Source organism: Eumetopias jubatus, unplaced genomic scaffold (genome assembly GCF_037043125.1).
Source record: "Eumetopias jubatus isolate StellerSeaLion01/CBP00866 unplaced genomic scaffold, mEumJub1_p1.0 scaffold_7, whole genome shotgun sequence".
Classification (NCBI taxonomy): Eukaryota; Metazoa; Chordata; class Mammalia; order Carnivora; family Otariidae; genus Eumetopias; species Eumetopias jubatus.
In genome coordinates, this window is record NW_028274813.1 from 15,645,372 (window position 1) to 15,672,425 (window position 27,054).

General features: G+C 37.5%; 1 protein-coding gene across 4 annotated transcripts in view; it reads left to right on the forward strand.

The window, feature by feature from the left end:
- The window catches only part of GALC (galactosylceramidase), a 72,437-nt gene that overhangs the window by 29,868 nt on the left and 15,515 nt on the right, over window positions 1–27,054 (forward strand). For 3 of the 4 annotated variants that reach the window (XM_028097928.2, XM_028097917.2, XM_028097932.2), the window contains 7 exons: window positions 4,366–4,521; window positions 7,188–7,381; window positions 9,280–9,407; window positions 19,273–19,362; window positions 20,176–20,262; window positions 22,366–22,516; window positions 24,494–24,674. In XM_028097928.2, coding sequence (XP_027953729.1) covers window positions 4,366–4,521; window positions 7,188–7,381; window positions 9,280–9,407; window positions 19,273–19,362; window positions 20,176–20,262; window positions 22,366–22,516; window positions 24,494–24,674 — 987 coding nt within the window. The remainder of the gene's footprint in view (window positions 1–4,365; window positions 4,522–7,187; window positions 7,382–9,279; window positions 9,408–19,272; window positions 19,363–20,175; window positions 20,263–22,365; window positions 22,517–24,493; window positions 24,675–27,054) is intronic. The other variant, XM_028097922.2, reaches the window with a different exon arrangement.

Genomic DNA, 27,054 nt, shown 5'->3' on the forward strand with positions numbered 1-27,054 from the left:
AGCCTTATATATGTATAAGATAAGGGTTGATACAATGAAGGGATGGCAGATGACTCTAAAGATGAAAATTATAAAAGATTTTATAAAAGGAATTGATAAGATAAGAAGTTGTTTTTAAAAAGAAAGAAGAAGATTTAAAAAGAAAAAGAAAAAAGAAAAAAGAAAGGGAGTGAATGTGATCAGACAGGAGAATAGAACAAAGCCATACACTAGTGACTTAGGGTATATTTTGATCTGTTAGAAGAAATTGTATCTCAAAATTTTAAAGAGAGAACAACTTATATATATATATATATATATATATATATGCCAAAAATAAGGGTAACTACTATGAAGGGATAAAAATATGACTCTAAAAATGAAAAATAAAAAATGTTTTTTTTTAAAAAGGGATTGATAAGATGTTGATTGAAAAAGGGAAAAAGAAAAATTCAAAAAAAAAGTTAAAAAAATTAACTTTGAAAAACTAATGAATTATGGTAAAAAAGCCATGAATTCTATGTGCAGTATTCCCCTAGCGCTGGAGTTCTCCCATTCTCCTTGATCGGTAAACTTGGTCTTGGCTTGTGGGCTGTTCGTGCTGATCTTCTGGGGGAGGGGCCTGTTGCCGTGCTTCCCAAATGTCTTTGCCGGAGGCGGAATTGCCCCACCCTTGTCGGTCGGGGCTAAGCAAGCTGCTCGGGTTTGCTCTCAGGAGCTTTTGTTCCCTGCAAGCTCTCCGTACAGCTTTGGAGGACCAGGGTGAAAATGGTGGCCTCCCAGTCTCCACCCGGAGGAGCTGAGAACTCAGGGCCCCGCTCCTCAGTGTGCCCCCAGAGAAAAGCAGTCACTCCCGTCTCCCCGGTCTCCGGCCGCACTCCGTGCTCACCAGGCCTGTGATCGAGTGTTTCTGTGTCTGGCCCCCGACCCCGTGTGGAGTCTCCAAACCCAGCAGATCTCTGCGGTGCGCTCCCGCGCCGCTCCTCCCGGGGGAAGAAGGGGAGTCTCCCCGGCTCTGCCGCTTGTTGGGTCCCTGCTGGAGGAGCAGTGGTCCGACTGGGCCGCGGATCACAGTTTATGGCAAACCCAAGCTGAGAGCCCGCGCCTCGGCTCCGTCTCTGCAGCCGGCTTACCCGCTCCGATACCTGGGAGCTCTGCCGCACTCAGGCACCCCCGGTCTTTCTGTGACCCCGAGGGTCCTGAGACCACACTGTCCCGCGAGGGTTCCATCCCCTGCTTAGCCACTGGAGCGACGTCCCTCCGCGGAGCCTACTTCTAAAAGGTCCGATTTTGTGCTCCGCGGCTCTGTCATTTGCCAGATGTGGCCGACGGAGGCCCCCTCCCCCGCCGTCTCTCCTCCCGAATATCACCTCAGATTCACTTCTCTGCACGTCCCACCTTCCAGAAAGTGGTCGCTTTTCTGTTCAGAGTGTTGTTACTCTTCTTATCTTCGATCTCCTGTTGAGTTCGTAGGTGTTTAGAATGGTTTGATCCTTATTCAGCTGAATTCCTGAGACCAGACAAAATCCAGGTCTCCTACTCCTCCGCCATCTTGCTCTGCCCCCCTCAACATCATATTTTTGAGGTTAACTCATATTGCCAGGTATAGACATAGTTCATTTTAATTCCTGTTTTGCATTCAGTTGTAGGAATAAGTCACAATTTATCCATCTGTTCTTTGTTAATGGTCATGTGGATTGTTTCCAAATTCAGGTTATTGTGGTATATTGAGATTTTGTTCAGGAGTTCTTCATTTCTCTGGCTGCCCCCTCCATAGGAAGCGTAGATCTCCCTGCCCCCGTCATGTTGTACTTGGCCTGCACTGTGGAAGCTCTTGTTTTGCAGTCATAGTGCCTTCTGGGGTCTGCTCCTTCTGGGCCCCATTCTCCTTACTGCCTGAATGTTGTCTCTCTCTCCCCCTGAGTGTTCCTGCCTTAATCAATGTAGATTCTCGTCAAGCAGCTTATCTCATAGTGAGGCTCTACCATTCCAGATAGGATTGTTGACTACCTATATCTGAAATTGTGAAGAGTTTAAACCTGTATTGTCCAATATGGTAGCCACTAGCCACAGTTAGCTAGGGGACACTTGAAATGTGGCTAGTCTGAATTTAGGTGTGTTGTAAGTGTAAAGTAGACACTGGATTTTAAAGGTTTGATATTTAAAAAATGTAAAATGTTATTTTTTTTATGTTAACTACATGTTGAATGATAGTATTTTGGATACACTGGGTTAAGCAAAGTATATCAGGAAAATTTCCCTTTTGCTTTGTTTAAATGCAGCTACTACAAAATTAAAAATTATACATGTACTGCTCACCTCGTATTTCTGTTGGTTTAAACTGTCAACAGTATTGTGTTTGGATCTCTTAGTTATCTGTAACTTAAAAGAGATACTTTTTCAAATTATAAAAATAATTTATGACTATAGAAAATTTGGAAAACGTAGAAACCTTGTAAAGATAGAACTTACTCAGAATCCTAACATCCGGAGATATTAGTAACACAATAGCGTATTACTTTCCAGGCTTTTACTTTTTTTTTTTTTCACGATTTATTTATTTGTTTTAGAGAAAGAGCATGGCAGGGCGGGGCAGAGGGAAAGGGAGAGAGAGTCTCCAGCTGACTCTCAGCTGAGTGCAGAGCCCCTTGTGGGGCTCGATCCCACGACCCTGAGATCGAGATCACAACCTGAGCTGAAACCAAGAGTTGCTGCTTAACTGACTGTGCCACTCAGGTGCCCCCAGGCTTTTACTTTTTTCTACAAGTATATTTTGACCAGAGATACACCAAGCATACATTTGGCTGAGTAACAATGGGATGAGTCTTAATATTAGTATGTGGCTGAATATCATGATCATAGAATGAAGTTCTGGGATATTTTAGATTCATTCTTATGAAACTAAATTGTAAAGATTTGTTAAAATTGTTGCAAAGATTAGTAACAGACTTCACATGTTGGGCACTGTAGTGCCAGAATAATAATTTCTTAACCCTGTTAGGTGCTAGCTTGCTCTTGAGGTCTCTGTAAGTGTAGTGTATGTTTACACTACTGAATCAGATGCCTGTTTTCAGCAGAGTTCAGTGATGCTGCCACATCTTGCTGGTACCTGATTTTTCTCAAATACTTCTTTTTATGTCCTCTATTGTCTGTTTCATGTTCTTTTCTTCCTCATGAAATCCTGAAATGCCAAACTGATGCTGTGCCCTAATTCATCTTCATGAGGTAAAATGAATTCCCAAATAGGACTTTTTCTTGAAAGATTCATGACCTAAATGGAATTAAATAACTACAAACCAAAAGAGGTCTTCATTTTTTAAGCATAATGAATACTGCGACAACAAACTGGAAAGGTTAGAATTATGATATAATCCAGTCCCCATTATTCTCATATTGTTATTAAATTTTCTGTAAATAATTGTTGTCCTAGAAAGTAGACACTCATGTCCCTAAAGTTACTTAGCTAACGTGCTCTCTTGTTCTTGTGTTAACTGTCCATCTATTTTCTATTTCACATTTGAAATTTCTTAATTGTTTTTATTCAGTAATCAGTAACTTCCAAAATCATCATTAAGGCAGTATTTTACTCAGAATAATAAATATACATTTATACTTTGACTGACTTTTCTTAAATAATGGAATAAGGGAGGGGTTCTCAACCTCTGTACTTTTGATATTTTCACTGGCTAATTCTTTGTGGTGAGGACCTGCCCAGTGCATTGTAGGATGACAGTAGCAAGTCCTGCTTGGCCCTGCCTTCTCCACCAGGCAGAATCACCAGGGTTAAGAACCACCACTGCTTTGGGATGATAATTTGTAGTTTACCCAAGGAAGTTTCTTCTTTTTATTCAAGAAATAACTCTCTGGGTTTTTGTTGTTGTTGACTTTTTGTTTTTGCCTGGGGATAAGTACCCAGCTGTCTTTCTCTCTCTCTACTCAGGGGTAGGTATGTAATAGACTCGTTAGTCTTATTTTTGGCTTCCTTCATACTCCTTTCTTCTGTTCTGGGCTCTCAACTTCCTCTGCGAAGTCTGAATACTCTCTCCATCTCATTCATCTCCTGGAGTGTTCTAGGCTGTGGCCTCCTCCGCTATCTCTGTCTGTCAACGTGCTTCCATCCATTTTATGGTTTCTAGAAACAAATCTCCCATCCACTGGTGATCTTCCTTCCTATTCTGCATGTGGGTATAGGCTTACAACATTTTATGGGCATCCTTAGACACAAGAGTGGGAAGCAGAAGCTTCTAGTTGGTGTGGCATCTACCCACAAGCTGCCCATTGTTTTAAAATAGAAAACACTGGTGAAGACATGTGTTTTTATTCGCTCAACAAATAGAAATAAGTGGCGTGTTCTGCCTTTTCCCATTTCCACCCTTTCTGTTCTAGAGCTCATTATCCTGGGACCCACATAGTAAAGGATGCGAAGCTGACTAAGAAGAAGCTTTGGTCCTCTGAAGATTTTAGCACTGTAAATAGTGATGTGGGTGCAGGTTGCTTGGGCCGCATATTGAATCAGAATTATATCAACGGCTGCATGACTGCGTAAGTTATTGAAAACCTTTAAAGGTTTTTATTTCGAAAAATTTCAAAAACACAATAAGAAAAAAGTACAGTTGGCTTCCATATTCTCTCAGTCTAGATTTGATGATTGTAAACATTTTGCCTTATTAATAGCTTCATCTGTACCTACATCCACACCTAAGCTTATCTATTTTTTTATATTTGAATATCATCTATATTGAATAAAGTCAGGCTTATTGAGATATAATTTATTTATAGTAAAATTTATGCAGTTCTGTGATTTTTGATAAGTTAGGTATACCTTTTAATGAACAGTTATAAATTATAGATGTCATAATACTTCACCCCTAAATATTTTAGCATGTGTTTCCAAAACAAAGGATATTCTCCTACATGAGCTACTCAGGCGCCCCAGAGCACAATTCTTTTTATTTCTCAGGGAAGCATTTCTTAAATGCTTTGAGAAGCTTTAACTGTAATTAGATTCAAATTTGCTTTCTAAAACAATATAAATAGAACAAAAGTAAGCCAATACTTATTTTTATGATGTTAATGTGAGCTGATATATTCTTTTTATAGCCTTTGTTCTTTTTCTTTTCTTTTTAAAAGAAAAGATGCTTATCATGGAGAGTTTGGTTCTAGTAACTTAATTTGGTGTTAAGAGTAAGGCATGCTCATGACAGAGAATTTAGTAACTGCATATAAGTACAAAGAAGGATACAAGATCACCCATATTTTTGCCAGCTAGAGGTAACCATCCTTAAATATGTTGGTGTATGTCCTCCCATTTATATTTATATGTATAAAATTTTAATGTAGAGTTAAGATCATACTATATAATGTTTAGTAAATAAGCTGCTTTTCACTTAACAGGGAATTATGAACTTTTTTTCCATATTTAAGCATGCTTCTGTTTCATAATTTTTAATGCTTATGTATATTCTGTTATGTAGAATATGGTTTCCCAAACTTGCCTTGTCTCAAGAAGCACCTGAGACAGTTGTTATATCGATTCCTAGATCTGCTGAATCATAATCTCTCCAGAAGACTTTGGAGACTCTGTTGGTGTCGTCAGTACCCCAGCTGACTCTGATGCCCCACAAGTTTGGGAAGCATTGATGTAGAAAATATACCTCATTGAATGTTCTTCTCTTCCAGAAATTGAAGTTGTTTCTATTTTAAGTTAACAGCTTTGTACACATTGAAGTGATCAGTTGTATACAGATATCTTTGTACACATCTGTAATTATTTCCTTAGGGTATATTCTTAGAAGGGGAATAAATATCTGGGTCAGAGGTATATAGATTTTTTTTTAAAGATTTTATTTGACAGAGAGAGAGAGAGAGGGAATGCAAGCAGGGAGAAGCAGGCAGAGGTATATAGATTTTAAAGACTTTTGTGTATATAACAAAATGCTCGTCAGGTAGTTTTTGGTTTGTACGTCGATCACTTAGCCAGAGAATATACTGTGCATCTTGTAATTCAGGGGTAAAATCATGGGAACTCTTAAAGTTTTCACTGGTAGTAGGGATTTTTGAAAGTTGGACCTATTATTTCTACTTTGTGTTGACAGAATTAGAAGGCTTTGATTTCCTAAGAAAGTCATTTTATGATGAGTGAGGACTTGGTAAGAAAAAGTGAAATTCTGTGGGTAAGCCCTGGGTTTTTTATTGTTGTTATTGTTTTTTTGTTTTGTTTTGTTTTTTGTTTTTAACATTTTTATTTGTTTTTTAAGATTTTATTTATTTGTCAGAGAGAGAGAGAGAGAGAGAGAGCACAAGCAGAGGGAGCGTCAGGCAGAGGGAGAAGCAGGCTCCCTGCTGAGCAAGGAGCCCAATGCGGCACTTGATCCCAGGACCCTGGGATCATGACCTGAGCCGAAGGCAGACGCTTAACCAACTGAGCCATCTAGGCATCCCTGTTACTTTTTTTGAGCTGTGAGAAACCCAGCAGTACCAGGGGCTAGAGCTTCCCTTTTCCCCTTGGATTTTCCTGAAAATCACAGAGTCACTGTTTCAGGGTTCAGTACCAGCTGTAGAATTCTGAAAGAATGGGCCAAAATGCAGACCAGCAAGCTGACCCACTAGTCCTTGCAGATGAGACAGAATCATCGCAGTTTTAGACCCCAAACCTTGTTCTAGACACTTTACAGGCATTAGTACAGTGACTCCTCACGGCAATCACGTGAACTAGGTACAGTTACTATCCTCATTTTACAGATGAGGAAACTGAGGTCCAGAGAGGTTAAGTGGTGGAATCATGATTTGAACCCAGGCAGTCTGACTCTAAGAGTTCTCAATTGTAAAACTTTGCAGCAGCTCAGAGTCAAGTTCATAAAACTATGTCATGAAACTGGGATGTTAAGAAGGCCAGCTGTTGAAGGGAAAGCAGGTATGGATAAAGCCTTTATTTGTATTTGACTCATATCTGTGACATGTCTGGTACTGGTAGGGCATGATTCATCTTCTGGCTATCCCACCGTTCAGCAAAAATTATATACCCCATATACATTTGTGTTTTTTAATTCTGCAATTCACCATTAAAAATAACTAGATGGATCCAGCGCTGGAGTTTTCAAATGTGAATGAACTTAGGTGACTTATATTTTCTTGTTTTGGGTGGTCATTTTTTGGTCCATCACATATATTTATATAAATTCTAATAAAGTTTTTTTTTTTTACTACAGTCTTCTAGACATTTACATTTTGATCACAAGCTCTTTTGGCATTTATCTTTTATCAAACCAACCTTTTAGCACAATTGCTTGGAATTTGGTGGCTAGTTACTATGAACAGTTGCCTTACGGACGATGTGGATTGATGACTGCTCAGGAGCCATGGAGTGGGCACTATGTAGTAGAGTCTCCTATCTGGGTATCAGGTATGGTTCAGATTCCATCTCTCATGCCTCAGATTTCTCTCTAGAAGAAAAAGCAGAAAACAGAAGGGATTACACAAATGTGTGTGTGTGTGTGCATGTGCATGTTGTGCATGTCGTGTGTAAGTTCTAAGTTTGTGTCTCTGTTGTAAGCAAGATTTGCCATACTGTTGTATAAGAGCCTTTTGGTTTACTAGACTACTTTTTGTATTCCATTCTTGGTTATCCTAAGACCAGGCTCTTAGAAAAGAAAAGGAAAGGGAGGAGAGAGAAGGGAAAAGGATTATCATCTGGTGATGGAAACAAATACATGAAGTAGTTGATAAATGTATAATTATAAATTATAATTGCTAATAAAATGATGTATTTGTAAAGATTTATTACAATTCAAGAGTATCTAAAGTCTTAAAACTAGTCTTGGAGACATTTTATTGTTTTATATTAGTATAGTTATGTTGATGAGAATAGAGTGCTAACAAAATCAAATGAATTATTAAATGAATAAGTAAATGTAAAAGCTATGTGAGATATTGTGGCTTTATACTGTTGAGTATTGTTACAGATAATTTTAAGAAAAATGGAAAATCATGACTGTCACGCATATAAAAATGAACATATGTTAAAGATTTTATGCTACTTGTGATAAGTGGGAACCAGGCAGATGAATCAATTCAAAGGAAAAGTCAAAACAGTATACGTTTATTTAGAATAAAAGAATTTGAGATAAATTGCAAATGGAGACAGGTTGGGTTTCCCATAGCATGGAAGAGAGGAAATCAATTAAGTCCTTACCAGATAGGAGATAATTTACACATCCATCAGTTACCTATAATTTACAGAGTTTCAAAATAGTTTAAAGACAATCAAGAGGGCTGTAGGAACAAAATTTTTGTTACACTGTCAGTTATTAGTCACAAGGGACATTGAGATCATGCGGAGATGACACTGTACCACTTTTTCATGAATAATGTAACCATACTAAAAATAAATATAATTTAAACAGAATAAAAATCCTATTGTCAAATAATATTCAAGTTCTTTCTATAATTTTTTGGTAAAAAATTAAACACGATCATTTTGTTTTAACATAATAATTACAGTCTTTTTTAAAAAAATCCATTTCTTCAAAGGCAGGATGCTTTCCTAGGAAAATTCTGAATTTGAGGTGAAGTTTTCATTTTAAACCTTTATTTTGGGAATTTTATTTTTTATTTGATGTGTTTTTCTCAGAGAGATTTGTAGTCAGGATGTTAGTCATGAAATTATGACATTATTCTAAACTCTAAATTGTACTTTCAAAAATATATTTGTATGTCCTCATTGGTTAACCACTTAAATGTTTTAATCATTGGTCCCGTGTTACCTAGGTCAACTACTCTTCTAATATTGTTGCTGTGTTTTGGTGGTAGGATGGGGACATGGAATATTGCTCAGTACATTTTCAGGGCCAGCTTTGGAGGTACCCAATAAACATATATTCTGTAAATAAAACTTGTTCGAAACCATAAAGCTTAATTTTTGAAATGCAATATTAACTATTTTTTAGTCTTATTTTTTGCAATTATATTAGGATGGGTTAAATAGAGAGGAGCAAAGGTTCAGAAGAGATAACTTTATCTTACTCTTGGGGAAAAAAAACCCTTAATACTCTTGAATTAATAGTGTGGTTCATTTATTTTTAGCAGTAATTCTAACTATAGTTATTCTTACTACAATTGTACCATTTAACTGAAATAATTATTCAAAAGTTGAAACACAAGGTTGGCAAGTATTTTCCTCTAAAATAGAAAATAGCTTGTTAGGTTTGATCAGACTCAAGCCAGTAGACAGCTTTATTTTTTAATTTTTTAAAGAAACCCTTCCATCACTATTTTATCGGATCTTTCTCTGCTTTTCTATAGCTCATACCACTCAGTTTACTCAACCAGGTTGGTATTACCTGAAGACAGTTGGTCACTTAGAGAAAGGAGGAAGCTACGTGGCTCTGACTGATGGCCTAGGTAACCTCACCATCATCATTGAAACTATGGTAATTCTTTGTTATTTTTTATGGAATTAACTCATTCTCTTAGTATTGGAAAAACAGTAGAAAACACAACTGAACACTTCCTTTTAAAAAAAACCCCAGCTTTACCAAAGTATAATTGACATATACAACATGTAGGGGAGGAAGAAACTTCTTCCTATACTTTCTTAGGTTCAGAAGCTGAGGCCCCAAAATTAAACTGACAAAGAATCCCAGATTCACAGGAGAAAAGAAAAGTTTATTTATAGTGTAAGCAACATGCATACACGTGGGAGATGCCCAGTGATGAGTAACTCTGAGGGGTGGTTACAATTTGGTTTTATATGCCTAGAGTAGTAAGTAATGGAGAAAGGGGAGAAGGTCACTTAATGGAACATAAATGATTTTTTGGGAAGATAAGTGGGTTTTCAGGAGAACAAACAGGAATGATAGTGACACTGTGTGTCTATACTAGAGAGTGGTCTTTCCCTCTCCTTCAGGGCTATAAAAGCCCTCTGTAGAAGGGATTTGGGGTAGGTTTTATTCCCATTTCTCCTTTCTGGGAGTAAATCCATTCTAAAGAGTAGATCCATTTGTGGCAGTCTTATTTTCCAGAACTTGCTGCTCTGAGTAAGCTAAGGAAACTCAGAGAAGACTTTTTCTTGGCATCTTTTGAATCTCAAATACCTTCAACTTTTTTTTTTTTTTTAAAGATTTTATTTATTTATTTGAGAGAGAGAGAGTGAGAGAGCCCAAGAGGGGGTAGGGTCAGAGGGAGAAGCAGACTCCCTGCTGAGCAGGGAGCCCGATGCGGGACTCGATCCCGGGACTCCAGGATCATGACCTGAGCCAAAAGCAGTCGCTTAACCAACTGAGCCACCCAGGCGCCCTCAAATACCTTCAACTTTAAATAATCTTTATACCAAAGTAGCCTATTTTTTTGGTGGCATGTTCTGATCCCCTTCAAACACATACTTAAAGTGCACAATTTTACAACTTTTAATAGGTAAATTCTCAATAAACCATTTTCACAATCAAGATAGTGAATGTATCTATGAGCCCCCAAAAGAACACTCATGTCCCTTGTTAAATATTCCCTCTGCCTACTCCTTCTCATATCCTGCAAGTTCCCTGATCATTATTTTTTGTCACTATGGATTAGAGTCTTGTATCCATGGAATCAGTATGGAATCATAACAATATGTACTGTTTTTTGTCTTGCTGCTTTCACTCTGGGTAATTATTTTGAGATTCCTCCATGTTGTGATATACCTACTGCTAAGTTGTATTCCATTGTAAGGACATACCATAGTTTGTTTATCTATGCACTTGTTGGTGGATGTTTGGCTTGCTTCTACTTTCTGGCTGTTACACATAAAGCTATGAACATTTGTGCACAGGTTTTATATAGGTATATATTTCTTTTCTCTTTGGTAAATACATAGGAATGGAATGGCTGGGTAATATGATATGCTTCTGTTTAGCTTTTTAGGAAGCTGCCAAACTGTTGTCCAAAGTGGCTGTGCTGTTTTAAATTTCCATCAGCAGCATAATTGGAGTTCCAGTTTTTCTTTATCATTATGAACACTTGCTGTGATCAGTTATAAAAAATTTTAGCTCTTAGTATGTATGATATAGTACTTTATTTTGGTTTTAGTTTGCATTTCCCTAATGACTGATGATGTTGAGCTTTTCATGTGCTTGGGCTTCATGTATCTTCTTTGGGGAAGTGTGTGTTAAGTCTTTTGCCTATTTTTTGTTGGCTTTTTCTTATTGTTGGATTTTGAGAGTTCTTTACATATTACATATTCTGGGTCCAAGTCCTTTACAGATATGTGCTTTGTAAAGATAATTTCCCAGTCTGTAGCTTTTCATTTTGTTAAAATGTGTCTTTGGAGGAGCAGGAGTTTTTAATTTTTATGAAGTCCAGTTTATTCATTTGTACTTTCATGGAACATGCTCTTGCTATGGTATCTTAAGAAGTTTTTGCCTGTGGGTATCCATCTGTTCTAGCATCATTTGCTGGAAAGTCTATTTTTCCCATTGCATTGCCTTTGCACTTTTGTAGAAAATCAGTTATCCATGTATATGTAGGATTATTCCTGGACTCTATTCTGTTTCTTTGACCTATTTATGTATCTTTACACCAATACTATGATTACTGTGTGCATGTGTTTATATAACAATTCCTAGAAATAGGTAGTGTTAGCCCTTCAAGTTTGTTCTTTTTCAAAGTTGTTTTGGCTCTTCTAGGTCACTTGTAGTTCCATGTAAATTTTAGAATCAGTTCGTCAGTTTCACCCCCAAAAAGAAAAGCCTGCTCAGATTTTGATTGGGATTGCCTTGCATCTGTAGATCAATTTAAGGAGAATTAATATTTGAACAACATCAAGTCTTCAGCCCTTTAACAAGACATATCCTCAGATTTATTTAGGTTTTAATTTTTCTGAATAGTATTTTATAGTTTTCAGTGTACAGGTATTTCATATCTTTTACCAAATTTTGGCTAAGTATTTCACATTTTCAATTTTATTGTAAATACTAGTTTTTAAAATTTTAATTCAAGTAGTACCTAGTATATAGTAATACAGTATAGATTTTTGTATGAAGATTTTGTTTTCTGCAACATCACGAAACTCACCTATAGTTCCAGTAGCTTTTTTTGCGGATTCCACTGGATTTTCTTTGTAAATGATTGGCAAATAGAAATAATTTTACATCCTCCCGACCAACAATTGTTATTGCCTGTACCTTTGTTATAGCCATTTTGGAGGCGTGAAGTGGGATCTTATTTCAGTTTTGATTTGCATTTTCCTAGTGACTGAGGGTGTTGGGCATCCTTCATGTGTATATTGGCCGTCTGGATTTCTTTGGAGAAATGACCCTATAGACCCTGTGCCCATTTTTAAATTGAGGTGTTTGTCTTTTTATTATTGAAATATAAGAGTTCTTCACATATTCTAGATAAAAGTCCCTTGTCAGATATAGGACTTTTCTCCCATTCTGTGGGTTGTTTTCCACTTCCTTTTTTATTTATTTTTTTTAAAGATTTTTATTTTTTTTTGACAGAGGGAGACACAGCGAGAGAGGGAACACAAGCAGGGGAGTGGGAGAGGGAGAAGCAGACTACCCACTTAGCAGGGAGCCTGATGCAGGGCTCGATCCCAGGACCCTGAGATCATGACCCAAGCCGAAGGCAGACGCTTAATGATTGAGCCACCCAGGTGCCCCTCCACTTCCTTTTTTAAAATTTAAACTTTACTTAAAAAAATTATGGTATAGTTGACATATAATATTGTATTAGTTGTTTTTCCCTTTTTAATGATGCCCTTTCATGTACAAAAAGTTCTAAATTTTGATGAAGTCGAATATATATATTTTTCTGTGTGTTTTTGTGTCATAATTAAGAGATTATGCTTAATCCAAGGTCATGAAATTTATACCTAAGCTTTCTTCTAAGAGTTTTATAGTTTTAGTTCTCACATTTAGGCCTTTGATCCATTTTATTTTTTTAATAGAGGGTTAGATATATATCCAACTTCATCATTTACAGGCGGATATCATCTAATTGTTCCTGCACCATTTGTTGACTGTTCAGTCCTTATTGAATTGTCTTGGCTGCCTTGTTGAAAATCAATTGGCAATAAATGTGAGGGTTTTTTCTGGACTCTCAGTTCTTGCCTTGACCTATAGATCTATCCTTATGGGAGCATTATGCTGTCTTAATTACTATAGCTCTATAATATGTTTTGAAGTTAAGAAGCATGAGTCCTCCAACTTTGTTAGTTTTCAACACTGTGTGGCTCTTAGGGGTCCCTTGCATTTCCATAGAAATTTTAGGATCAGTTTGTCAATTTCTGCAATGAGGCCAGTTTGGATTTTGACAGAGATTACATTTAATCTGTAGATCATTTGGGTAGTATTGCCATTATAACAATATCAAATTTTCCAGTGCGTGAACACGGATATCTTTTCATGTATTTACATTTTTACTTCTTTTAAAGGTGTTTATAGTTTGCAGGGTATAATTCATGCACTTCTTTTTGTTAGTTATTATTTCTGAGTATTATTTTGGTATAACTGTAAGTGAATTGTGTTCTTAATATCATTTTCAGATTTTTCATTGCCAGTGTATGGAAATACAATTGATTTTTACATATTGATCTTGTATCGCACAAGTTTTCCGTACTTATTTCTTAGTTCTAATAGTTTTTTAATTGCTTCTTAGAGGATTTTCTATATACAAGATTATGTCATCTGCAAATAGAGATAGTTTGCTTCTTTCTTTTCAATCTAGGTACCTTTCATTTTTTTCCTTAATTGTCCTTTAGTAATATTGAATAGAAATCATGAGAATGTACATTCTTATCCTGTACCTGATCTTAGGGGAAACACTTCCAGTCTTAAGTGTAATGTTAGCTGTGGTTTTTTGGTAAATATTTTTTACAAGGTTAAAGAACTTCTATTCTTAGTTTGTGGAGTGCTTTTATTATAAAAGGGTATTGGATTTTATCAAATCCTTTCTGGATCTATTGAGGTGATCATGTGGTTTTTGTTTTTTATTTTATTGATATGGTGTATTACACTGATGGAATTTTGTCTGCTAAACTATCTTTAATTTCTGGGATAAATTCCACTTCATCATCATGTATAATCTTCCTGTTTGTTGCTGGATTTGATTTGCTAGTATTTTGTTGAGGATTTTGTGTCCAAATTCATAAGAAATACTGGTATGTAGTTTTCTTTTCTTGTAATACCTTTGTTTTTTTATATTTTATTTTATTTTATTTAAATTCAGTTAGCCAACATATAGTACGTCATTAGTTTTGATACAGTGTTCAATGATTCATTAGTTGCATATAACACCCAGCGCTCATCACATCACGTGCCCATCACCAATTACCAGTTACCCCATCCCCCTACCCACCTTCCTTTATGCAACCCTCAGTTTGTTTCCCAGAGTCAAGAGTCTCTCATGGTTTGTCTCCCTCTCTGATTTCTTCCCATTCAGTTTTCCCTCCCTTCCCCTATTGTCCTCTGCACTATTACTTGTATTCCACATATGAGTGAAACCATATGATAGTTGTCTTTCTCAGATTTCTCTGACTTAATTCACTCACTCAATAAATAAATAATAAATGAATAAATAAATAAAATAAACTCATAAACTGAGTTGGGAAATGTTCCTTCCTCTTATGTTGTTTAAGATAATTTGTGAAGGGGCACCTGGGTGGCTCAGTCATTAAGCGTCTGCCTTCGGCTCAGGTCATGATCCCAGGGTCCTGGGATTGACCCTTGCATCCGGCTCCTTGCTCTGCGGGAGGCCTGCTTCTCCCTCTCCCTCTCCCCCTGCTTCTGTTCCCTCTCTGGCTGTGTCTCTCTCTGTCAAATAAATAAATGAAATCTTAAAAAAAAAAAAAGATAATTTGTGAAGGAGTGGTATTATTCTTTATTATGTGTGGTAGAATTCATGAGTGAAGCTATCTGATTTTGCAGTTTTCCTGCAAGAAAGTTTTGGTTTACGGACTCAATCTCTTCTTATAGGTCTATTCAGGTTTTATGTTACTTTTTGAGTCAGCTTTGGTAGTTTGTTCTTCAGGGAATTGTCTCTTTTACCTATGTTACCTAATTTGTTTACGTGTGTTTGTATATAGTATTCCCTTACATATTGCCTTTTAACTTCTGTAAGGTTGGTAGAAATGTTCCTCTTTCATTCCTGATTTTAGTAGTTTGTCTTCCCTTTTTTTCTTTTAGAAAACCTAAAGGTTTGTCAATTTTGGTCATCTTTTCAAATAAACAACTTTTGTTGATCTCTGTTTTCTTCTTTATTTTGGTAATTTCCACTTTAATCTTTATTCCCTTCTGTTAACTTTGAGTTTAGTTCGCTCTTTGAAGATTGTAGGTAGAAGAAGGTTATTTTTTGAGGTATTTCTTTCTTAAAATTTTTTATTTAAATTCAATTTAGTTAAATATAGTGTATTATTAGTTTCAGGAGTAGAATTTAGTGATTTATCTGTTGCATATAACACCCAGTGCTCATTACATCAAGTGCCCTCCTAAAATGCCCATCACTCAGTTACCCTATCCCCCTCTCCCTCTGCTTGCCACTTTCCCTGCTTATGCTCTCTGTCAAATAAATAAAATCTTAAAAAAAAGAAACATTATTCCTATATAGCTCTATTCTCTTTACCCCTTTTTGTTGTTATTGTGTTTATCAAACCTCTGTCTATTGTAAGCCTAACAAGACCTGTTTTAATTACAGCTTAATATATAATTTTAAGTCTTTTAAAAAATTTGAGAGAATAAAGGAGAGAAATGTATATTTATAACATTTATGTTAATCTTATTTTACCATTTTTGATTGTTTTTATTTATTCCTGTGGATTTGAGTTATTATCTGGTGACATTTCCTTATTCTAATAGTTTTTTCCTCACCTGGCTACTTTGTGCTATTATTGGCAGTTATATCACATTTCTATATTTTATAAGCCTAACAATATGATTATATACATATTATTTTATGCAGTTGCTTTTAAAAATCAGTTATGGGAAGGAAGAAGAAATAGGCATTTTTACTGTCTTTTATAATTACATAATTATCTTTGTCTATACTTTTTGTTTGTGGATTTGAATTACTGGGTGTGATCATTTACTTTCAGCTTGAAATTCTTATTTTAATATTTTATGAAAGTTGTGTCTGGTATCAACACATTCTTTCAGTTTTTGTTTATGTGGAAATGTATTTTGCCTTCATTTTGTGAAAGCTAATTTTGCTGGACATAGGATTCTTGATTGACAGTGGGGTTTTTTTTTTTTGAGCATTTTGAATGTGTTACTTTTTGTTGTTTCCGATGATGAATCAACTTTTAATCTTACCGAAGGTCCCTTGTTTCTCTCTTAGTAACACCTCTGATTTAGGAACACAGGGTGATGGGTGGAGGTTAAGGACTCCAGTATTCTCAGTATTCCAAGGAGAACCCATGAATGGGAGCTGGGCAGAGCAAGGGAGCCCTCCACTCCCTTGCTGCTACTTAGCCTTGGACTCAAATATCTGAGGGGGTGGGTGGTGAGAAATGCTGAAATCCTGCTTCTCCCAGTAAGCTACTGTAGCCTTCAGCTGCGAGTTGGGAGGAGGGAGCCTATATTCTTGGCTGCACCTACTTGGCGTGCAGTTTCTTCCGCTTGGCTAAGAAAGCCAGGGGATGGATAGATTGTGGTTTAAATGCCACAAGCTCTTGCTCTTTTTACTGAGTTTTTGTACATTTTCCTGAATAAATGTTTATTTGTTGCATGGCCTTAGGATCATTGCCATTTTTTAAAAAAATTTTATTTATTTATTTATTATTTATTTATTTGAGACAGAGAGAGAGGATGTTGGGGGAGGAACAGAGGGGTAGGGATAGGGATAGAGAAAGAATCTCAGGCAGACTCTTTGTTGAGCATGGAACCCAGTGTGGGGACTTGATCCAGTTGCCTAACTGACTCAGCCATCAAGGTACCCTAGGTCATTTCCATTTTTTAAAAATATTTTTCACCAGTTTTGAGGGGCACAGCTTCATGGAGCTCCTCACATTTTCATTCTGGAAGTACAACTCTGCTTTAGTTTTTTTAGATGTGGTTTCTTTTGAACATATTTAAATACCCGATTTAATGTCTTTGTCTAGTAAGTCTAATATGTGGCAAGTAATGCCTGAACTTTTTCAGACATGGTTTCTGTTGACTGCTTTTATTCCTGTGTATGGGCCACTCTCCTGTTTTTGTTGTTGTTGTTGTTGGTGGTGGTGGTGGTTTTGTTTTGCAAATCTCATAATTATTTGTTGAAAACTAGACATATTGCATAATGTATTTTGGCAGCTGTGGAGGTCAGATTTCTCCCCTGTCTAGCATTTGTGGTTGTCACTCTTTATTGTTGTTGCTATTTATTTGCTTAGTGACTTTCTTGAACAAATTCTGTACTTTGTCAGCTTTATTATATGTGGCCACTGAAGCCTCTGTTTAGTTACCTTAGTGGCCAGCTCATGACTGTACAGAGGTTTCCTTATGTCTGGAACTGGCAAGTCTCCTGGCCTTGGCCGATGGGCTGTGTCATGGGCTATGTGTCAGTGCTCAAGTAGGCCGTGTGCAACTTGGTAGTAGCTTTACTTCATGTTTGAGCAGAGCTTCAAGGTCGACCTGAATTTCCCAGTACAGCCAGCCGTCAGGCCTATTTGGGTTATCCATGTATTCTTCAGTGAACTTTGGGTTTTTGTGTCTTTTTTTTTTTTTTTTTAGAGTGGGATCAGCGGGAATGGGACAGAGGGAGAGGGAGAATCCCAAGCAGGTGCTATACCCAGTGTGGAGCCTGATATGGGGCTCAGTCTCACAACCCTAAGATCGTGACCTGCGCTGAAATCAAGAATCAGATGCATAGCTGATTGAGCCACCCAGGTGCCCCTGGTTTTTGTGTCTTTCAAGAATTTTTTCTGTTTCATTCAAGTTGTTCCATTTCTGGACATAAAGTTATTGGTGTTATTCCCTATTATTCCGCTAATATCTATACAATTTGTACTGATGTCACCTTTCTTACTGTTGACAATGGCAAGTTGTGTTTTTCTTTCTATCCTGATTTCCTGATTAGTCTAGCTAGAAGTTTATCAATTTTATTGATCTTCTCAAAGAATCAGCTTGTGGTTTCTTGATTATTCTCTCGTTTTTCTGAGTTTTGTTTAATTGATTTCTTCTTTGATCTTTAATGTTTTCGTTCTGCTTACTTTGGTTTTAAATTAGCTCTTCTTGTCTTCCTCTCTCCAGGTGGAAGCTGAAGTCTCACATCCTTCTTCTCTAATCGGTGTTCAGTGCTATAAACTTGCTCCTAAATACTGCTTTCGTGGCATCCCACAAATCGTACATTGTATTTTTATTTTGATACAACTCAAAATTCTTTCTCATTTCCCTTTTTATTTCTATTTTTTCTTTGAGCCATGGATTATTTAGAAACTTGTTATTTAGTTTCTAAATATTTTGGAATTTTTCTAGAGGTTTTTCTATTATTTATCTCTTAATTATCTTGTGGTCAGAGGACATACATTGTGTGGTTTGAATCTTTTTGAATGTATTGAAAGTTCTTTTATGGCTAAGAATATAGTGTTCCTTGGTGAATGTTGCTTGTGCACTTGAAAAGAATGTGCATCTGCTGTTGCTGGGTGAGGTGATCTATAGATGTCAATCCAGGCAAGCTATGTGGTAGCATTGCGCAAATCACCTCTATCCTTGTTGATTTTCTGTCTAATTGTACATCATTTACTGAGGATGAAGTATTGGAATCTCTAACTATAATTGTAATTTTTTTTAGTGTCCATGAAGCCTGGCCCAGAACCTTTTGCTTAAGTGCTCTGGGATCGTTGAATCCCCTGAAGTAGGGATTATGTCTCATAATTCTTTTGATCCCAGTCCATAGTAGTGACTATTCAGTAAAAAATGATGTTGTCAATGTGAGAACTGTTTGTTATATGTACTTACTGACTAGTTGAATATGAAGGTTATATTTAGATGAGATGCCTTTTCAGTGAAAACATACAAGCATTTCCATTTTATTTGATGTGTTTTACTTGGAAAAGAATTATAATATAAAAATTAATCTGTGTGCCACAAAATGACTCTGTAGTTTAGTCATGAATTCAGTTTAATTCAGTCAAAATGCCATTGAACTTTACTTTGACTAGGCAACCACAGTAGACTTTCAATGCAGGTTATATTAGGAAAAAAGTCTTTAAAAATTTGAAATAAACTCTTATTTGTCACCTAATATGTGCCATTTCTGTTAGTCTTGGGGCATTAAATGTTTAATTTTCTTTTCCTAAGGTGGCTTGTATATCATTTGGATAACTTACATGATTTTTTTTTCTCCTAGAGCCATAAACATTCTAAGTGTATACGGCCGTTTCTGCCTTACTTCAATGTGTCACATCAGTTTGCTACCTTTGTTCTTAAAGGTTCTTTTGTAAGTAAATATGTGGGACTTTTATTTTGGTTTTGATTTGAGAAGTTATATATTTTGTCACAGGCTAGCAGTTTATAAATGAAGTCTTCTATTAGGAGCTATTAAGTATTTGCATATAAATGGATACAGGCACTGGTGTCTTCTAAGTGCTGACTGGTCTTAGTCAAACAGTACAGAAGCCACTAAGAGGCAAAACCGTGTGGCTAAAACTCTCCTGGGCTTTGAAGATCACTTAACAAAAGTCAGTTTGTAACAAAGGTGTTCTTGTTGGTAGAAGAAGCATCAGATATGTAGTCTAGGGAACTTTCAAGCATTTATCTTTTCAGTACTCTGTACAGAAAAACCAACAACATAAAAAGACACCAGATTCTTGCTGTTTCTACCTATTGTTAGTTTTGAACACAGAAAATACAGTGCCTTTTCTGACTAGTAATTTCTACTACTAATTTCTGACTATAGTGCCTTTTCTGATTACTAATTGCATAAAAATTGTTTTTTAATACTAAATACTAGAAAATTCCTAAAATGTGTTTTACACAGGTACAGTAGTGAGTATTTTTGAAGCACAGGCACTAAAATCAATCTTTTTAAACATTTGCCAAAAATTTGTGGCATTTATAGGAAATAAAATATTTGAACAATATCTGCCTACTTTCAGAATGTTACTATTTAAGATTTGAGGTGGGTCTTTTGGCAAATAGGAATAGAGTGCACATTATCAATGGTTCATTCTTGCTGGTACTAATTTTGGAAATCCTCAGAGGATATGATGAACCACTCAACTATGCCTTTTTGTGTGTGTTTTCTCTTCAGAGTGAAATACCAGAGCTACAGGTGTGGTATACGAAGCTTGGAAAACCATCTACGAGATTTCTTTTTAAACAACTGGATTCTCTATGGGTAGTTTTAAAATAAATTCCTATATTTTGAGCATTGCAAATAGTAAAAGAGGACAGACATTTGATTAATGAATTAATAGTTTTTAATTTTATAATTGATTTTATGACTGAAGTATAATAGAGCTAAAGTTGTCACCAGCTGTTGTTGTTTTTTTAAAATAGAAATCCTCCTCAAGGCATAATAGAAGTGTGTGTGTTTATAGGTGTGTTTGCTCTTAGCATTTAGTTTGTTGGCTTGCCCTTGCCCTTGGCTGCCGAAGTCAGAAAATTGAGTCTCATCTGAGACTGTCTTTCCCACCCACCCTATCTTTGTATACCCCCCATTGGTCAAGTCCAGAGCATTCTATCACTGACATGTTTTTCTTACACATTCCTTATTCTCCATTCCCACTGCTACTGCTTATTTCAGTTCCTTATTATCTCTCTCCTGGATTTTGGAAACTACTTCCTGTTTTTCCAGCCTCTAATGTGACTCTGTCTGGCCACCCATTACACTGCTACTAGAATGATGTGTCTAAAATGCAGATCTGAGTTTTGTCAATCCATTGCTCAAAGTCCCTCAATGATTTTTCCTGTGAATTCACATCCCTTAGCATAGCACACAACCCTCGTTACCACCTCATGAGGTAAAAGACTGCTTTCATATCTCGATGCATGTTCTTCTACTAATGTGGCCTGTCCTCACAGACCAAACTTCTTGTCTTTTTCAGAGCATGGCATGCCACTTTACTCACCTCTGTGACTTTGCACTTGCTTCTTCCTTCTCCTAGAATGCCTTCTCCTCATGTCTTTGTTGTTCTTCAAGATTCAGCTCAGGTGCTGCTTCCTGTGAAGCTTTCCCCACCAGTCCTAGCTCATAGCCACCTAGGAATAGGTGCTTACCTAGTTAAGCATTTTCCCTGCTACACTGGGCACCTTGAGGATTGGGGCCCTGCCTTCTTTAGTTTTTACCCCAGGTCCCTGCTATCATGCTTAGCACATGGTAGTTCCTCAGGAAACGTTTCAAAGAATGTGAATTGGTCCAAGTGAACACATTACTTCACCTAATTGACACAAATCTACCTTTCCTGGAAATTATGAATGTTCTGTGAATCACTAGTCACTATCAGTGATTGAACACCATTTCTGTATTAAATTCTAAAAAAAAGAGCAGTCTGCTTTTTGCACAACAAATTGCTAGAAATAGCACATTAAAATCAATTTTCCCCATAGGGAATATATCATTTGGGGTATTACCTGAGCCAGAATATGGTGCTACATAGATGTGACCAATAATTTATTATTAAAGCAAAGATATGGTATAAGCCCCTTGAATTCAAAGTAGAAAAAAACCTCAAATTTCCTAAAATGGGCATACATCTAATGCCTACATTAATTATGCAAAGGGTTCTAGTGTCTTCAGAGGTCTGCATGAAGCATAGAACAGCTGTGACATAGGGAGTGTTTCTGTAGGGAAGGTCATGCACTGAGCAAAGCACTTTATAAACAGGATGTTGTTTAATCCTTGCAACAGCCCTAGGAGGTATGTATTTTTTTCCCCTCATTTTGTGGCAAAGTGGCTTAAAAAGATTAAGCTGCCAAAAGCATAAATGTGACATAAACCTAACTTGCTAATTGAAATATATATTGAACATGTCAGAAGTAGGACCTTTTTTTTTTCTTAATAGTAAAAGGTTTTCTGTGATTAACAGCTGAGTCATCAGTGAGATTTTATGGATTTTTCTCCCTTCGTAAAGTCCTAAAAAGTAAATAAGCAGATCTCTTATTTGTGTGTATTGAATATAAACAGGCTCTGAGGAGCTTACAGTGTAATGGCAAAGAATAAATGGACAAATAGAAATTTTGGTGTCATCTAGTCCTCCTTCCCTCCACAGAGGGAAATTCTTTTAAAATCCTATCTACAAAGTATAATTTTATAAGGTCTTCTAAATAAGGAAAAAGACCCCCAAGGCCTTGATTTTGGGTGTGGCCTTCATGAGTGGTTATGAAGTTTTAGCAGAAGTGAGTCTGGCTTTTCTTTCAGTTGATTTTTCAAGAACTTGATTTTGCCCAGATGAGATGAGCCAAAGCACCTGGTCTTGACCTCCGCGTTTTCATTTTCCAGCTTCTTGACAGCAGTGGCACCTTCTCCCTGGAGCTGCAGGAGGACGAGCTCTTCACGCTCACCACTCTCACAACCGGGGGCAAGGGCAGCTACCCGCTGCCTCCGAAGTCCCAGCCCTTCCCACGAATTTATAAAGATGATTTTGATGTTGGTAAGTTTTGTTTGTTTTTACTAAAACTTAGTGTGGTTTCCATTTCCAGCAGTAGTGGGTAGATTTCTACCTGTCACATGGGTGTGTGATAGAACACCTGTAAAGTGTAGCTCTGAACGTCCACGTGATAACTGAGACCTCATTTTGGTATTACCTCAAGGAGACTCTCAGCTTGAGAGCCCTGTATTTTTCAGCTTCAGAAAAAACACAGAAGTCATTGTCGGAATGAAAGCTATTGGTTTTGGTGAAGCTTAAGTTTTGTGACCCTGCCACTGCCCTGTTACCCACATTCACGAAAGCCATTCCTGGTTTCCTCCATGAGTGTGCAGGTCAAGGTCCTTCACTTTCCGCAGGGCTAGTGGACTGCGTGCTGAGGGCAGTTATGCTCCCCTTGGGTGCTTCACCTCATTATGTACCCGGGAATTTATACTTGCACTCTCCTGGTTTTCTGGGAAGATCTGTCCTAAAGCCATAGAAAAGCTTTTGATTTTAGGTAATGTAGGAAAACTGCTTGAAAAGTTGGAAAGCACCGTCCTTGTCGGTATAGCCCCAGATCACTCAGTAAGTGCCAGAACTTGTTGGCCAGGAGACGTATAGCTTCTGGATCTCACAGACAGGGTCAGATGGCTCTCTTCTTTGCTCCTCAAATCCACTGCTGTAGGAGAGAAGCAGGGAGGGGGACTGCCATTGAGAACACTCTTGAACCTCCTGTCTGCAGGGCTGCTCTTTCCAGCATGGCTGGTTGGAGACTCCTGCTACCCCCTCCCGGTCACCCTCACAGTTGCAGGGTCTCCGCTCCCTTTCCCCAGAAGGGATATCTTGGTTAATTGCAGTACAAGGCCCTTTGGACTGTGTACTGGAGTCCTCTCAGTTATTTGCATAACACAGACAACAGGGACCCTCAGGGGGGGCTCTGTGCTTTGTTTTCTTGCAATTCTCTAAAGTGGCCTCTTAGATGAATCCATGAATTATGCCACCAGGAATGGCTTTGCAATCTGTTGCTCACTTCTGTGTTGGCAAAGGTAATTCCTCTTGTCTTCAGTAAAGGAGTCTGTGTGGGACATGGCCTAGTTAACAAGAGGGAAGTTCCCCCAATACCAGAATTACTCATTCTATGACCTGAAAACTGAAAGGCAATTCTAAACCTTCAAATCTAAAATACAATGCTTCACTGACTACAGAATAAACTAAAAACTCTAAGTCAGGCCGTAGCCCTCCTTTATGTGGTTCTTAATTTCTCAAATGATGAATATGAAAACACTTAGAAAAGCATGAATGGGTGAAATTAGGTGTAAGACTATGACTAAAATTGCTCTTCTATAGCCTTTGTCATTCTAAGACTGTAATTTAGTTTAGTAAAACTAAAAAAAAAAGATTGATAGATAGCTTAGGCCCAACTTCATTTTAGAAATAGAAGAAAATTTGTAATTTGTAAATTCTGTAGTTGATATAGTGAGCCTTTTCTAATCTTCTGTCAGCTGATGACTGTGACCAGGGATGTAGAACCTCGTTTGGCCTATACTAGAAATAACAGAACTATCTCTTATTGAGCCCTGGCTAGGTGCTGGTTTATGTACACACTTTACATGCATTCTTTTATTTAATTCTCTTGTCCTCATGCCCACTTAGAAAGGAGGGTACTTGAGACTCAGGGTAGTTAAACAACTTGGCCAGGAAGACAGACTGAACTAGAATTTAAACCTTGGGTTTGCCTTTCTCTAAAATTCATGATCTTTCCTCTTATGCAGTTGCATGGATTAAATATGTAAAGTCTGTCTGTCAAACTGATCATGTTGGTATTGAATAATAATGATGATACAAAAATCAATCTCTTTTTTAACCTAACTCCTAAACTTCTGCTTGTTATAAGTATCATTTACTTATTTAGGACTTTTCAAAAGTGTTTCAAAATATGCCGTAAAATATCAGAGAGGAGGATTTTATACTAACCAGAGAATTTAATTGTGTTCTGAACAGATTACCCATTTTTTAGTGAAGCTCCGAATTTTGCTGATCAGACTGGCGTCTTTGAATACTTTACGAACATTGAAGACCCTGGAGAGCATCGCTTCACACTACGCCAAGTTCTCAATCAGCGGCCCATTACTTGGGCTGCTGATGCATACAACACCATCAGTATTATAGGAGATTACAAATGGTATATAAAATTGGTGTCCTTAATGTAGATCTAGCTGAAATAACCTTGTAATATTGTCAGGTACGTTCTGAAGTGAAGACTTTTCAGTGGCCTTCCTTGTACAAGAACCTAATGGGTGTGTGGTAATTGTTGAATATCATGGCCACAAGCCAGCACGTGGTTATGCCGCCTCAGTGTCCTTCCCTCAGATTTGCCCCATTTAATAGTGATTGTTGCAGGAACACATTGCTTTTAATATAGAAATTGAGGACTTTTGGATCCAGTTATAACTTAATATTTATTTATAAACAGGCTTTGTGATTTGTGTGTTGTTTTTGGTGTTGCTGGAGAGTTGATTTATTGATCTGCTGTTGCCACCTGCTGGATCCATTCTAGACTTACACTGTTTTAGCCTTCGTAGAAAATCTATTTACTAGGTGACGGTAGATGGCAATAGTGAAAAGCAAATCAGCTTTTACTTGATGAGTGAATTCAATTCTTTTTCTTCAGGCATTTGTTAAAGAGACAATTTGTATTTATTCTACACTTAAAACGTAATGACCAAACCAAAACTTCCCCTTCCCTATTAAGTCAGTTGTGGGATTCTAATGTACTGACTTATTATACCTGTTTTAGGTGTTTCTTTTCTATTTTTTCTTTTAACTAGTATAATTCTGTGAAACAAAACTCAAGCATTCCATGTTTAGTGATAGTAACTGTTAATGCCAAGTCACCAAGCAGCCATATCTATTACTTGGAAATTGAACCGGACAGGGAAGATAAATCTGAAAAGAGTCTTGACTTATTTATCTGTGGAATGCTGCACAAAGTCTTTATCCCTTCTCTATTGCCTTTCTCCCTATTAGAAATCCCAAATTCTAGTTCCAAGCTCTGCTGTAAGTCTTGAGAAATTTTCAGTTACCTGGTTTCTGGAACCTGTACAGCACCATGGAGATTTATTGGGGTACAATGAAGAATGCTTGCCTAATTTAGGATAACTTTGCTGGCTTGTCTTTTTATACAGCAAAAATGCCATTTATCCCACATCTCTGTAGTAGACACTTTACCTGGATTTTCTGATCGTGCCAGTGGGATGTGTGATTTTTTCATTTGCTACCTGTGGTTTTATTATGAGACAGGTGGCTGGGTTTACTTGTCTAAGGGACGGGCCTCATTATTTTGGTTATCAGTTTGGAAGCCAGCCACCATAGAAAACCTTTAACTTTCTGCAACAACTGTTATCCTCCTTGCTCGTGAATACTACAGAAGAGTGGCTCTCCCTGAACCCAAACTCTTATTTCTGGCTAGGACTCTAGAAAAATTGAGAGACTCTTTAATTGTAGTAGAGAGAGGGGATAGAGCACCATTCAAAGAGTAACCAAACGACTTTATAACTTTGAAGATTTTGCATTATTTAAGTAGTAATGATCATCTTTACTGCTGCAGTGGGTAAGGGAGCGGGAGGGGGAAGCGGAGAAAGAGGGAAAGAGTGCCATGGTTTGAATGAGAAAGAATGAGGAAAGAGAAGCGATGCCCTTCAAGAAGGGACTGTTTTCATCCTTCTTAGCCCTGCTTTCATTGTGCAACCCGCTGCTCAGGAATATGCAGTGACTCTCACCAGCAACCCAATCAGATCTACATGCCTGTGCCTGACTTCCAAGACCCTTTCAAATTTGGGCTCTTTCTATTTATTATATGTTCTTTCCCAACATTTCCTCCTGGATTCGAGGTAGCCACATCTGTTCAGAGATCCCCACATGTGCCATGCTCATTTCTGTTTTCTGGCTGCAATCCCCCCTTACTGTAGGGAAAGGAGGGAGTGAAAACCCGGTCATACTACACACGGGTATGAGCCTCCCGTAACCACCAATGGCAGAGTTATCATCCTCCTCACCTTATGGGTGGGGAAACCAAGGCTTCCGGGTAAGATTTACCCAAGATCCCATACTTGTAAGTTCTAGAACTAGGGCGAGAGGCCAGGACTGTCTGGTGCCGTAGCCCATATTCTTTGGACTATCACCTCACAGTTTAATCATTGTCTCCTTCCTAGGAGGAGGAGAGGGAGGATGAGGGTGGTTTACCAGTAGCACTATTTTAAAGTCGGCTCTCAGTGTGCACATACTGTCATCAGTTCTTAGGATGTGTTTGCAGGGGGACTTCCTCGATCGTCCGTAGATTTAGTTAAGTACCAGCACAGTAATTGGACTATAGAGGGTAGACTTTCCCAAAGCTACTCAAGACTCCCATCTTGTTAGTAAGCTTTGGTTGGGACCTGAGGACAATCACAAAATCACAGAATTACCTTTCAGTGCACACATCCAAACTCTGCATCCTTTTGGTTAAATTTGCTTAACGTACTGGCCAGTTTTTGCGTCCTCGGCACTACCAAGAGATTATGGCT